The 15,737-nt window shown below is 41.0% G+C and overlaps 1 protein-coding gene across 1 annotated transcript in view; it reads right to left on the reverse strand.

The window, feature by feature from the left end:
• The window catches only part of lekr1 (leucine, glutamate and lysine rich 1), a 108,906-nt gene that overhangs the window by 26,855 nt on the left and 66,314 nt on the right, over positions 1-15,737 (reverse strand). The window contains exons 8-9 of the mRNA XM_033031227.1: positions 10,919-10,996; positions 10,621-10,824 (exon numbers count right to left, since the gene is read on the reverse strand). Of these exons, the coding sequence (XP_032887118.1) occupies positions 10,621-10,824; positions 10,919-10,996 (282 nt within the window). The remainder of the gene's footprint in view (positions 1-10,620; positions 10,825-10,918; positions 10,997-15,737) is intronic.

The raw sequence follows: 15,737 nt of genomic DNA on the forward strand, positions 1-15,737 counted from the left end.
TTCCACATAGAAACATAAAGCACAAGAACAGGCCCTTCAGCCCACAATGTCCATGCTGAACATATGCCAAAGCAAACTCTTATCTGCCTGCATCTGATCCATGTCCCTCCATTCCCTGCATATCCATGTGTTGATCCAAACATCACGAATGAAGAAATATTGAAAAAAGATTACTGACAGCTTCATATCTGTTAACTGTTGTAGAAATTGCTCAAAAAAACGATTTCACCAATTACATTATTGAGATGGAATTAGCAGTAGTAATCCATGTTTTCCCAACATTAGCCAAATAAGTAAACACTCAATTTTCACCCTTTGAATCGGACCATAGCACTTGGGGGGGGGGATTTAATTTTGTTTGAGATATGGTACCATTGAGATACAAATTTTTTTCTGTATATGGCATTCCTACCAGCATCATATCTAGAACCAGTTCAATGTTGAGCAGTCTAACTAAACCCCAAATACTGCATTCTATGCTTCTCACCTGCAATTTTGGTTCTTTGATTTGTTATCAACAACTTACTTATTGTTTAGACATTCTGGTCAACATTATCTCACTGATCACGCATACTGGCCGGCTGCATCGATAAACATAAATACTTTTCATGAGAAACATTTAACAAGTTTAAACTGAGCATTTATAACCGCAAAATGAAATAACTATTACAAACAGTGGCTGATGTTCCATTAATGCCAGCCCAATGTCTAACCACCAAGGACACCGAATCTAACTTTTCTTTTAAAATGGTTCATGTCTTTATCACTAAGTTTTTGCCTTTTAATTTTTTTGCATATATTTACACAAAAGCACAGATAGAATAGTTGAAAGTTATGACAATGTTCTCAAGCAAGGAATAAGGGAGAGGTCAAGTCTGAAGTAACTCATTACTATGAGTGAGACTTTTATCCACAGTTCATAACAAATGTGGGATATAAACATTCCACATTATAAATGTATAATCCGCTTTGCATCATTTGATTTTACAGGATGTCACGAGAATTTGAAAAACATTACTCCTTCTATCAGTCTAAATCGAGGATGTCATGACCTGCGGTATATGCTTTGTAGACTGGAGAAACACTGGAATGGAAATATGGATCTTTGGCCAAATCTGAAAGTGTCCATGCTATCGAATCTTGGCGTTTGTAATTTCACCATGCTAATTGAGCAGTAGATACAATAGGATACGATACAATACCACTTTATTTATCCCAGCGGGAAATTGGTCTGCCACCAGTCGAAAGATACAAGGAATTGAAAGCGTCATGTGCATTAATAATAATGAGATAATAATGAAATAATGAATAATAATGAAATGTAAGTGACCAGTTTTGCACAGCACATATGCACGACTGCACAAACATGAAATTAAATTATCGAGTGGAAAAGCCCAGGATGAGGGATGAGGGATGAGCAAAGATGTGGGGAGGGGGGGGGGGGAGGGAAAGGGGAGTCAGTCTACCCCACAACAGGTGGGAGGAATTGTACAGTTTGATAGCCACAGGGAAGAGGATCTCTTGTAACGTTCTGTGCTGCAACTTGGTGGGACCAGTCTGTTGCTGAAGGTGCTCCTCAGGTTGACTAGTGTGTCATGGAGGGAGTGAGATGTATTATTCAAGATGCTCCGCAGTTTGAGGAGCATCCTCCTTTCCGAGACCACCTCCAATGAATCCAACTCCGCTCCCAGGATGGAGCCAGCCATCCGATGAGGGAGAACTATTAACTATCTTTTCTCAATGGAAATGGGGCAGAACAGCAATTGAAATAGGTTAGTTGCTGTGGAAAAAAAATAGTCAGTGGGTGTTTAGGCTGATAAAGTGGCAGAGATTTTAATCATATCTATAACTTAAAACTGCTGTTACTTTAATAAGACGTTGATAGCCTATTAATTGCAGCATTATGTGAATGGCTCAGTCAGTAATTAATGTGCTGAAGATTGGAATAGGTCACGAAAAACTCTGTTGTGAGATCAGAAGAAGCAAGGTAAGATGTCTATCTGAGCTAGTCCCATGTGTCTATATTTGGTCCATATCCCTACAAAAAATTTCCGATCCATACAAAATCGGGTAGATCGGGTAGATGCACAGAGTCTCTTGCCAGTGGATCAAGGACCAGAGGACATGGTTGTAAGAAAGGTTTCGGCCCTAAACGTCGCCTATTTCCTTCGCTCCATAGATGCTGCTGCACCCGCTGAGTTTCTCCAGCATTTTTGTGTACCAGAGGACATGGGTTTAAGGTGAAGGGGAAAAAAATGTAATAGGAATCTGAGGGATAACATTTTCACACAAAGGGTGGTGGGTGTATGGAACAAGCTGCCAGAGGAAGTAGTTGAGCCAGGGACTATCCTACTAACATTTAAGGAACAGTTAGACAGGTACAAGGATAGAACAGGTTTGGAGGAATATGGATCAAACGCGGGCAGGTGGGACTAGTGTAGCTGGGACATGGGCAAGTTGGGCCGAAGGGCCTGTTTGCATGCTGTCTCACTCTATGATTTGTCTAAACTTTCTGAAGAAGGATTCCGACCCAAAACATCACCTATTCTTTTTCTCCAGAGATGCTGCCTGACCTGCTGAGTTACTCCAGCATTTTGTGTCTACCTGTCCAAACAGTTGTGAGAGGTGGGCATGCCTCTTATGCATCTGCAGATGTTATAATCCAGGATGTGGTAAACTAACAAGCAAGCAAAAATAAGATAAACAAGTTTAACCATTAGAAAATTAACGAAAACACCTATTTCATATCTAGATCATTGATATTGGCCTTTCAATAATTATACACTTCTGAAAAAGATCTGAAAATGATCATGGTCGGGTATGTACCTGTTGGAGAAGAAAATATTCTTCTATAAGGATTAGGCACGGCCTCCAAATATGTTCTTAATGCTTAGGGAAGAATCTAAGTATGGCCTTATCTTTTTTTTTAAAACCCCAACTAAAGCCAAGTAAAAATGATTTCAAAACTAACTCGGGCTGAGAATTAACAGATTTATAGTTGTATGTGGTATTAAATATCCTTCTCCTCAGTTAGTCAAAAGATCAAAGCGGCCAAATATTGTGCATAACTGGCCAGAAAATGACATATTAGGTGTTGAGACCTGAACAATGCTCTTATTGTTGTGGGCACAGATTCTATCCAATAAATAAATTTTAAAAATCTACTGGAATCTCACGTGGAATGTGGAATTGCACCAAGTTCATTCCTCATGCAGGTCAGGCAGATTCATTAGCTTGAAGGCTCATCTTATGATACAGCCTATTGTTGCAGAAATGCCCCCATGGATATTGTCAACATTTTGATCCAGACGTAATGAAGAAGGGTCTCGACCCGAAACGTCACCCATTCCTTCTCTCCACTCATGCTGCTGCCTGAGTTACTCCAGCATTTTGTGTTTATCTTTGGTGCCCAACTCTGATATGGGTTTGATTTCATGAATCACTCTTCAAAGAAAATAGCCGATAACTTTATCGACCAAAGTTTGAAACCTGAATCTGGTCATTAGTTAACAACCATATAATATATAACATTTTTACATATTGTGTCTAAACATAGTTAATTTATTTTAGATTGACAGACTTTGCAGGACTGGTCAGCCGTTGTTTTGTCTGTTGAGTTATCAATTAGTCTACGCTTAGAAATGTTTGAATGCTAAATAATTGTGCTTAGACAGATTTGATGGAAAATTTCTTCCTGAAATAAAAGTAGTTTGGGAAATTTCTAATTTGATGCAAACTTGTCAATCTCTTGGTTCTTGGTTCTCCAAAATATTCCAAATGGAATTTAAACTGGAGGTGGCAGAGGGTAAGCAAAAAAGGATTCTTGGAGAAGAAGATCTACCTCAAATTTAGTTGCGTCTGGTTGGGTAACTGTGGTAGGGTGAAGGCTATTCCATGCTTTAATTGTGCGGGGGAAGATGGATGCCGGGAGACGGGTGGCGGCGTTGGGGGAAGCCGGGCCTCAGGCCGCCTGCAGGGGGAGCTGCTGCAGCCACCGCCATCTTCCGGTTGGCAGGCATGGCCGTTACCCGGAAGCGTGTGTATGAAGGAACTGCAGATGCTGGTTTACACTGAAGATAAACACAAAATGCTGGAGTAACTCAGCGGGACAGGCAGCATCTCTGGATAGATGGAGTAGGTGACGTCTCGGGACAACTTTACATGCTCTTTAATAACTTATGAATGGATCTGCAAGATAGGGTGGACAATCAGTGAATCTACAAATTACTCCATAACCTTATCATTCCCTTTATATGTATCATGCTGCAAAAACATTCCGACAACAGTGCAACATCTTCTGCTCCTTCATTTCTAGCCCCCTTGCTTAGCTCAGATATAGGCAGCTCTGCCATCAGCTAAATGTATATGAAGGAACTGCAGATGCTGGTTTACTCCAAAGATAGACACAAAATGCTGGAGTAACTCAGCGGGTCAGACAACATCTCTGGAAAGAAGGAATGGGTGACATTTCAGGTCAAGACCCTTCCTCAGACTGGTTAGGGATAAAGGAAATGAGAGATATAGACGATGATGTAGAGAGGTGTATTTGTGAGAAAGGTCCAATACTTTATCAAGAAGGTCCAGAAATATCAAATATTTGGGATCACGATTATATGTGCTATCCAATTTTCATCATTCTAGCTGGCTGCTGGCATGAGGATCTTGACTTTGGCAATAGTAATTGAAGAAAAGGAATTGACTGTTTTTGGTGGAAACAACATCCTGCCCATGTGGACTGCATTAATGCTTCATATTTCATCCCAGTCCTGAGAAGCTAAAAATAGGTTTTCTGTGCTGTACTTCATCACACTAAATTGTCATTATGTTGCAGAGAGGATTTACGGGGATGTTGAGTGCCTGAGCCATGAGGAAAGATTGGGCAGGCTAGGACTTTGGAACGCAGGAGGATGAGGGGCGATCTTACTGACGTGTAAAATCATGAAGGGAATAGACAGAGTGAGTCTTTTACCCAGAGTAGGTGAATCCAAAATATCAGCACATATGTTTAAGGTGAGAGGGGCAAGATTTAACACAAACTTGAGAAGAGCAACTTTTTCACACATATGGTGGGTATATGGAACAAGCTGCCAGAGGAGGTCGTTGAGGCAGATACTATAACAGCATTGAAAAGACACTTGGACAAGTACAGGGGTAAGAAAGTTTGAGAAGAATATGGGCCAAACGTGGGCGAATGGGACTAGCTTCGATGGGTATCTTGGTGGGCATGGATGAGTTGAGCCAAAGGTCTGGTTTCCACACTGTATGACTCTAGAACTCCTGGCTACAACATCTGATCCTGCATTCATTTTCCAAGGATGATGTGGGTATTGGATTTATCCTCGAACACGACACAGAATTTGAAACTAGGTATAATTATGTAATTAAATTAAAATGCACAGGGCTCATAATCAGAAGTCTTCAATTACCACTTGTTATTGAATCAGTATCCCTGATATGTTGTTTACTTCAAGCCTTGAATATCGTGTGCTCTATTTTGTTTTCATGACTTGCACAACAGCAATTTATTTATATGGATAGCTCTAAAAAAACAAATAAGAGAGAAAAGGGGAACTGAACAACATTGTGACATTGTGAAAAAGTGGCGCAAATAAACGTATTCATTAAGGAAAAGTCCATGAAAATATTATTCATGTTTGAGACAACGACAGATATAAATAAGTCAGAAAGCTATATAGCTAAGGTAATGAAGAATAAAACTAGAGACATCAAGAAAGACATGAAATTAGATGAAAGGACACAAAGTGCTGGAATAGCTCAGCAGGTCGTGCAGCCTCTTTATAGAACTCTGTAGACGCGGCACGGTGGTGCAGCGTTAGTGTTACTGCCTTACAGTGCCAGAGACCTGGTTTCGATCTTGTCTGCATGGAGTTTGTACGTTCTCCCCGTGTCCCGCGTGGGTTTTCTCCGAGATATTTTGGTTTCCTCCAATGTTCCAAAGACGTACATGTTTGTAGGTTAATTGGCGGTGTAAATATAAATTGTCCATAGTATGTATAGCGTAGAGTTAATGTGCAGGCATCGCTGATCGGCACGGGCTCGTTGGGCCGAAGGGCCTGTTTCCGCGCGGTATCTCAAAACTAAACTAAACATGGATAGGTGACGTTTCAGGTCGAGACCTGGAAGAGGGGAAACATAGAAACATAGAAACATAGAAAATAGGTGCAGGAGTAGGCCATTTGGCCCTTCGAGCCTGCACCGCCATTCAATATGATCATGACTGATCATCCAACTCAGTATCCCGTACCTGCCTTGTCTCCATACCCCCTGATCCCTTTAGCCACAAGCGCCACATCTAACTCCCTCTTAAATATAGCCAATGAACTGGCCTCAACTACCTTCTGTGGCAGAGAGTTCCAGAGATTCACCACTCTTCTGTGTGAAAAATGTTTTTCTCATCTCGGTCCTAAAGGATTTCCCCTCTATCCTTAAGCTGTGACCCCTTGTCCTGGACTTCCCCAACATCGGGAACAATCTTCCTGCATCTAGCCTGTCCAACCCCTTAAGGGACAGGACAGAACAAAGCATGGCATGTAATAGGTGGACACAGGCAAGGCGGGGGGGGGGGGGGGGGGGGGGTGGGTGATAGGCAGATGGTTGGAACAAAGGCCGGAGAGTTTTACCGGGTTTTATTGTCCATCAGGAAGGGGCGTGGCCTTCAGGAGAGAGAATCTCAACATTTTTTAAACACTAATAACTCTATTATTTTTCATCGATGGGAAAAATCCTCTTGTCCTGCGCAGTGGAGAGGGGACTCTGGGTAAGATGGCCAAAACTCACAGCCGTGAGTGGCAGCGTTTTTTTCTAAAATCAATATACAGAACACCAGGAAGTGGTCAAGATCAGACTTTTAGTAATATAGATAGATAGATTGCACAATGCATGTTTACAATCGAGCCATCCTATCATGTTTCATCCAGTGTAGAGATACATGATCAAGGGAATAATGTTTATTGCAAGATAAAGTGCAGTAAAGTCTGATTAAACATAGTTTGAGGTAGATAGTAGCACAGGACTGCTCTCTAGTTGACAGGATGGTTCGGTTGCTTGATAACAGCTATTATCAGAAATGGTGAGCACTAAGTAAATTAACTTTTCTAAATGGGAATATATTTGTCAGATTTAGCATTTTATAAAGTTAAAATTGATTTCCTTTTTGAAATGTAGCATGGAATACAACAGCAGTGAGTTTATGCCAGAACTCCATATAAGGCTTGTAATACCACAGCTTGAATATATCTTATAGTTCTGGTCACCACACTGTAGAAAGATGTGACCAGACTGGACATGAGATTCAGAGATTTATAAGCGGTTTGCCAGGACTGGAATAATATAGTTACGAGGAAAGATTGGATAAGCGAAAGGATTTTTGGAATAGACGAAACTGAAATGTAAAAAGATTGTGAAGGCTGTATAAAGAGTACATGAGAAGGCCCTATTTCCTTTAACAAAGGGATCAATCATACAGGGCATGGATTCAAAGTATTTGGTGAAAGGATGAGAGTGGCATTGAGATAAAATGGTTGCAAACGAGACAGTGGTAGGGTTTTCTTGAGATCAGTTGCCGAAAGGGTGCCTGAGGCAAAAACACTTAAAATGTGATGAGGGTATTTGGATGTTTACTGAAGTGCCTTTTATGGGCTTTGGACCTGGTGACCGAGCACACGGCCTACAGCAGTGGAGCAGTGGCAGAGGACACCACGGTTACGCTTGGCCAGGCCCACCCTGCAACGCCGCCAGGACAACAGACCTTCATGGTCAGATCAAGATCCTGCAGTTACAACAAGGAACTTGAAAATGGCGCCAAACTGGCAACTCTGTATACCTTCTCAGTGTACTACTGCTATAAACTTGTACTGTATCTGAGATGCTTATCTAATATGTATCCAATTGCTTATGTATAGTGATACTTGTACTGAACTGTATACCAAAATTAATTTCACTGTACCTCAGTACATGTGGCAAATAAAGAACCATAGCATGGAGCTGGATTCGAGTGGGTAGCTCTTCCACAACTGGCACGACATGGGGTCAAGGAATGAGCGCTCACGTCGCGGCCCTGTTCCCACCAATCTTTCCACCACCACGCACAAGAAGCGCAAGACAGACACCATTGCTCTGGCTGAACAACTTCTAATCTTGTGTGTGGCCTCGATAAGAAGAAGACGCACAGCATAATGAGCCAAAGGCCGCCTTTGATGGCAGAACCTCTTGATGACTCCACGACTATCTCTTTGGTCTCTTGTCAGCCCCACCTCTTCTTTTACCACCCAGTTACAGTTCACATTCATGTCGAATATTTTTACGTCCCTTTTGCTGCTCTAATCCATTATTCTTTCTTTGCCCGACTAGTTTTTCTTCCATTCCATTTCTCAGCTCAATATATTCAGCCTGAATTTCACTTTATTTATATACTTGGTATGCACCATACATTCTCTTTTTAATGTTTTATTATACTCGCTATCTCTTCTGACATCCAAAGAGCTCTTGGTACGATCTCTTTACCTTTCGGCATTTTGGGAATGTCCCTAGCTTATGCTTGGAACTTCACCAATTAAGATGTTCCATGTTAGATTATCTCTCTGTAAGCCATTCCCCACCATTTTAAGGATAAAGCACGCTGCTAATCTTTAGTTTAGTTTTAGTTGAGTTTAAAGAAACAGCGTGAAAACAGGCCCTTTGGCCCGCTGAGTCCGTGCTGACCAGCGATCACCCCATACACTAGCACTATCCTACACACTAGGGACATTTTTTTTTACCAAAGCCAATTAACCTACAAACCTGTACGTCTTTGGAGTGTGGGAGGAAACTGGAGCAGCTGGAGAAAACTCATGCGGTCACACGGAGAACGTACAAACTCCACCCACACAGCCCCCCTAGTCAGGATCAAATCTGGGTCTCTGGTGCTGTATGGCGGCAACTCTACTGCTGTGCCACTGTGCCACTGTGCCGCCCTTGTCTAGTATAAACAATTATCCCCATGTATTTGGAGAACAAGCTTGAAGGAACTAACAGGTTATGCACACTCTTGATGCATTTAGAAGATTGAGGGGGGATCTTATAGAAACTTACAATATTCTTAAGGGGTTGGACAGGCTAGATGCAGGAAGATTGTTCCCGATGTTGGGGAAGTCCAGAACAAGGGGTCACAGTTTAAGGATAAGGGGGAATTCTTTAAGGACCGAGATGAGAAAAACATTTTTCACACAGAGAGTGGTGAATCTCTGGAATTCTCTGCCACAGAAGGTAGTTGAGGCCAGTTCATTGGCTATATTTAAGAGGGAGTTAGATGTGGCCCTTCTGGCTAAAGGGATCAGGGGGTATGGAGAGAAGGCAGGTACAGAATACTGAGTTGGATGATCAGCCATGATCATATTGAATGGCGGTGCAGGCTCGAAGGGCCGAATGGCCTACTCCTGCACCTATTTTCTATGTTCTATGTTCTATGTTCTTAGCAGTCAGAAATACAAGAGGCCATTTTAACGTTTCTAAATGGTAATTATGCAAACGTTAAATATTTAATATCATCCAATCATGGAATTGTGATTCCATGGAAAGAAGCCATTCATCTAATGTGGCATTATGTTAGGCACAAACATTGTGGGCCAAATGGCCTGTTCCTGTGCTGTTCCTGTGTTGGCAATAGTCAGACAGTTTATTTCTACTTGCATTCCAATGATCTTATTGTTATTTGTTCACACCATTATTTTGTTTAAAAATTGATTTAATATCATAAATGGTGGAAAATGAGATGAATAGAAAATAAAATGACCTGAATGTTTCAGAATTTGACTGGTGTATTTTGCTTCTGATCTAACAAGTTCTCACATGATCAAATTCCAAAATATAAATTTGCATGCCTCTCGATCATTTAGTCCAAATTTATTGGTGACCTTGATTTATACGTGACCAAGTTAACGTCAAGAAATTTGGAACATAAATTTGCAATTGAAACAATATGAATAAATTTGAATTTTATCGTTTCAAATAATTACAAAACACCCCCCAAAAATTTGTGTATCAAGGAATTAGTTGTAAAATGATGCAAATACGCTATTATATGCAAAATGTGCAGACACTCAATTTATCGTTGGCACATGGATGGAAAAATGGAAACATGTTAGGATCAATGAGCATGATTATAGATATATAAGAGTCTTTTAACCAGAGTAAGGGAATCAAGAACCAGAGGACATAAGTTAAAGGTGAGAGGGGAAAGATTTAATGGGAACCTGAGGGGCAACTTTTTCAAAAAGTGGCTGCTGGGTATATGGAACAAGTTTCCAGAGGAGGTAGTTGAGGCAGGTACTATAACAACATTTAAAAGACATCTGGACAGTTACAGAGATAGGAAAGGGTGAGAGGAATAGGGGCCAAATGGGGGCAGGAGGGACTTGCGTAGATGGGGCATCTTGGTTGACATGGGCAAGTTGGGCCGAGGATCTGTTTCCGTGCTGTATTTGTTATTGACTCTATCTCAGGGAGGTGGGGACTTTCCAAAGTTGAAATAATTTGCATAGATGGACATGCCATTACACAAACGTTCTTTCTTACATTTTAATGATAATTTCCTTACGTGACACCATAGTCACGTGAATGTACCTTTCCTGTTTTAATGCCACAAGCTTCTCCTCCACTTGACCAAGGGCATCTTTTAGAGTCATAATTTCACTCAGAGATTTTGAAGATTGGTTTTCCACTTCTGACTCCTTACGGACTTTCACCTCCAGTTGCTCTTCTAAGCCTTTACACGTCTGTACACAACGCAGCCATTTTTCACCTTTTTCTTTTATTTCCTTGCAATGTCTGTGAAAAAAAAAAAATAAAGACCAGGAATCAAAATTACTTTCTGGCTACATATCCAGTAATACGCAACGGTAAGCGTAGACCTATCATGTACCTGGATTGCTGTTCTTCATGTGCACACTCCAGTTTAGTTAGCCTTGATAGAAGATCTGCCACTTCTTTAGATTTATTCCTGTGATGGAAATAAAAGTCTTAGCATCAACTTTTCATTTTCAAAACTTTCATCTAAGAACGGGGCTGCACGGTAGAGCTGCTGCCTCACAGCGCCAGAGACCCGGGTTCGATCCTGACTAAGGGTGCTGTCTGTACGGAGTTTGTACGTTCTCCCTGTGACCGCATGGGTTTTCTCCAGGTGCTCCGGTTTCCTCCCACATAATTGGCTTTGGTAAGATTGTAAATTGTCCCTAGTGTGTAGGATAGTTCTAGTGTACAGAGGGATCGCTGGTCAGTGTGGACTCGGTGGGTCGAAGAGCCTGTTTCCGCGCTGTATCGCTAAAGTATAAATGTGAAACAGGACCGCCAGAATATAGAACATTGAACAGTACAGCACAGAAACAGGCCCTTCGGCACACAATGTCTGTGCAAACCTAATGCCAAATTAAACTAATCTCCTCTGCACATGATCCATATGTCTGCATTCACTGAATATGCATGTGCCTTATCTAAAAGCCTCTGAAATGCCACCATCATATCTGCCTCCACCACCACCCCAGGCAGCAAATTCCAGGCACCCACCACCCTCTGTGTAAAACAAACTTGCTCTGCACTGTCCTTTAAACTTTTCCCATCTCACCTTCAACCTATGTCCTCTAATCTTTGGCAATTCCACTCTGGGTAAAAAGGTTCTGACTGTCTACCCTATCTATGCCTGTCTTCATTTTACATTCCTAACACATCTCCTCAACCGCTGATGCTCCAAAGAAAATCATCCAATTTAGTCCAACCTCTCATTATAACTAATACCGTCTGATCCAGGCAGCATTCTGCTTTCCCCAATTCTAGATGCCTGTGCAACCTCACCCCTCTTTGGTTGACTACATTGGCCTTGTCCGAATCATGTCCAATTCGTACAGTTAAGGAGGTTCCTCTCTGAACCTCTTTGTTTTCCCATTTACCTCTCATATTTTAAACTGATATTTGGTTGCTTGTCTAACGTCTCATTACATGTATTGTACAGTTTATTTGATTATGTTCCAGTGAAATTATTTATGATATTTTACTATGATAACAATGCTATGTAAATGCATCAGTTTCTACCTTCGGAAAAGTTCTGATAACAGCCAGAATTAAAGTTCTAAGTCTAAAATTCTACAAGGGAGAATGTTAGGCAAATACAAAATACTATTGTTCCAGCTTGTTGATATGAATAAATGAGTGATGATTTGTTTAATGAGGGGAACAGAACTTGAATTATTTATAAATGTTACAAGGAAGTAAATCATAACAATTCTTCTGCTGTTTTCAGAATCAAATAAGTTAATAAAAAGTTCTTGATGCCAAATTAAATTTATTTATATAGATGAGGTGTGGCATCAATAAGGGTTCACAGTGAATATTGAATTTTAGAAACAAGAAATTGCAGATGCTGGTTTATTAAAAAAAGGACACAGAATGCATAAGACAGGTGCAAACACTATAGAGTACTAATGAATGGATAGACGCCAAGAATGTCCAAACATTTTTGCACAGATTTTGGGTTGTATATATTTTTAAAATCTGAATAAAGTTTATTTTTGGAAATAAAAAAGACACAAAGGCCTGGATTAACTCAGCGCGTCAGACGGTATCCCCGAAGAACATGGATAGGTGACGATTTGGGTCGGGGTCCTTCTTCAGACTGAAGAAGGGTCCCCAACCAAAATATCAAAGATGCAAGACAAAGACAAAGCCTGGCGAGTGATAGGTGGATACTGGTGAGGAGGGGTTTTGAGGCAGATGGTTGGACAAAGGCCAGAGTTGAAAAGAAACAAGGTGTGATAGAAGAGATAGGAATTGTGAAGCCAGATACTTATATTAGTCATTGCTTTTGTGAGTTTAGTATGCAATTCTTGCCCAATTTGCAGCAACGTGTAATAAAGCAGAGACTTTCAGAGTATATTACTATTTTTACAAAGCTAAGGCAAGTTGACCTAGAAAATAAGGCTAAGTGTTCTGTCTGAGTCAGAACAATTTTCTAGAATTATTTGTTTAAATCAGTGGGAATGTAAGATTGGCATGAGAAAACGCACCTTACAAATAGGCACATTCATTGTAATTTTAAGAGCAAAGACAACTGAAGGAGAAAGGTTCTCTGAAGCACCTATTTTACTTACTTACTTAACTTTTATTACTGACTCAAGGTCCAGATAAAAGGCAGGACAGTATATAGAATAAATTGCATACAAAGGCACAATAAATGACATACAAAAGCACAGTAAATTACTTACCAAAGAACAATAAATTACATACAAAAGCACAATACTTGGTTTAAGATCAGGAATTTAACTAAATCAGTGTCCTACAATGAAACAACGATACCAATGACTCCACATCTGGGATTGGTAGCGTATAGTGCTAAACCTTATGTTTGATAAGGCCAAGATGATTTCATCTTCAGAGTCATTAGCCCTTTAGCCTATTGAGTCCACAGTATGCACTTAGACACTGTTACACTGGAATCAATAACCCGAGGTTATGTTTTACAGCCTACACTCATGGAACATATTGTACTACTGATACAAGCAAAACACAGTCGATGCAGAAGTCACAATATTTCTCCCACAAGCAGTTGAAGTAACTTAACTGTTAGTTTCACTTTACACTTCTCAAGTTTTAATAGTTCTATACATACGCAATGTTTTCCGTTTTATTTCTGTAAATGTTCCTTTCTTTCTACCTGTTCCCTGTATCTTTGTGTGGAGCAGCATTAAAAATGAAACCTTAACTTGCCACTTATTGCTGTAACAATGCAGAAGTTCTCAACTTCTGCACGGGAGATTCCCAATTATGCTTCAGAATTGGACTCAGCAGAGGCTTGTGAACTTCTGCATATTTTACGGCAACTGTGCTTCCCTCCAGATATGAATTGTGATTGTTGCTTTGCTGAAGTTGGGAAGGTGGTAACATAATGCTGGAAAAACTCAGCGGGTGAGAGAGCATCTATGGAGCGAAGGAATAGGTGACGTTTTGGGTCGAGACCCTTCTTCAGACATTTATGTTCTTTTGCTATGTTACAGATGAGGCAACACTGATTTAAAAAAAAAATTCTGAATCCATCTATGATAATATCATTGAACTACTTTGGGTCTGAAGAAGGTCCTCGACCCAAATTATCACCCATTCCTTCTCTCCAGAGATGCTGCCTGTCCTGCTGAGTTACTCCAGCTTTTTGTGTCTATCTTATGTTAATATCATTGATTGATTGACAGATATGGCATAGAAACAGGCCCTTTAGCCCATTGAGTTCACACCTACCATCGATCACCTGTTCACACAGATTTTATCCCACTTTCGCATCCACTCCCTACACACTTCGAGCGATTACAGAGACCAATTAATCTACAAACCAAGTTTGTGTTTAGGATATGGAAAGAAACCGGAGGAACCCATGCCGTCAAAGGAAGAACGTGCTAACTCCACACAGACAGCACCAGAGATCAGGATCGCACCCGGGTCGTTGGCGCTATGAGACAGCAGCTCTACCAGCTGCACCACTGTACTGCTCACACACTGCCTTTTCTGCACATTGCACATGTGCTGTATTTCCCCCTCACTGGTCAATGTAAACTATGTGCCGCTCCAAGTAAAACATTGGAAAATGGCAAATTTTACAATCTTTGGCAGTTCTGTGGGTTTGCTGGCTGCAGGGGTGAATTATCCCAGCTAGTTATACTATTGGTATGGAAAATAAATGGGAAAGTAGCCAGCAGCAGTTCAACCTTTGCTGGAAGCATACATGCTGACACAACATGCTGACTATGAGTTGGCTGTGGCCAGTGGTTCCAAGGGGAAGCTCTGGTGTTCTGCTGTCTTCACAGAGCCAGGTCTTGGGCTTTGCAGACCCACAGTACGGCGGAGATTTAATAGTGGTAGGTGATGCTATCTATCACTGAACTCCCTATGGATTCCAACAGCAGTGCCCAATCCTGCTGGGGTTATAAAATAGTGCTCTGGGAATACAGCTCTCCAATTATACGCCTGTTAAACCTGGTTGTAAATTATATTTATTTCAATAGGGATTCTTTACCTGGTAAAAGAGGAAGGAAAGCATCTTTTTTTTGTGGTACTTAAATGTTTTAATTGATTTGTGAGTGTTTTAACAGGTTAGATCTGACCTACTGCATGCCTTTATTTGTGCATTACAATGGCTGGGACCTCATGACACCATATCAATGGAGTATAGCTATCTGCTTCTTCTGGTGGGCCCTGCAATGTATATAGACAACATTTATGCACATATGGACACATTTATCTGTTTTGTAGTAAATGCCTACTATTTTCTGTGTGCTTAAGCAAAGCAAGGATTTCATTGTCCTATACAGGGACACATGACAATAAACTCACTTGAACTTGAACTTGAACAATGGTGTGCATTGAAGACAACATGCCTGGTATTTGACACAGTTTCCTTCCAGTAAGAGGTAATTGCTGACTAACGAAGCGTGGCGTTCCTTAGCTGTGTACTTCTTTCGGATGGGGTATGATGTGAGGCGACTCCTTGAAGCTCTGCTCTACACAGCAAAGCACCTCAGTCGGGCAAAAGGACTAGACAATGCACTGGGGGCACTTAGGATATTTGGAAGGAGGGCAGTTAAAAAAAAATACTTAGGCCCTGAATCAATCTTGTTCTAATTGTTTTCCCAAAATACCCTTGAAGGGTGAGCTGATTACTACTTACAGCCGATCTCCCTTTACAGGGGGGGGGAGGGGGGCTG

Source organism: Amblyraja radiata, chromosome 13 (assembly GCF_010909765.2).
Source record: "Amblyraja radiata isolate CabotCenter1 chromosome 13, sAmbRad1.1.pri, whole genome shotgun sequence".
NCBI lineage: Eukaryota > Metazoa > Chordata > Chondrichthyes > Rajiformes > Rajidae > Amblyraja > Amblyraja radiata.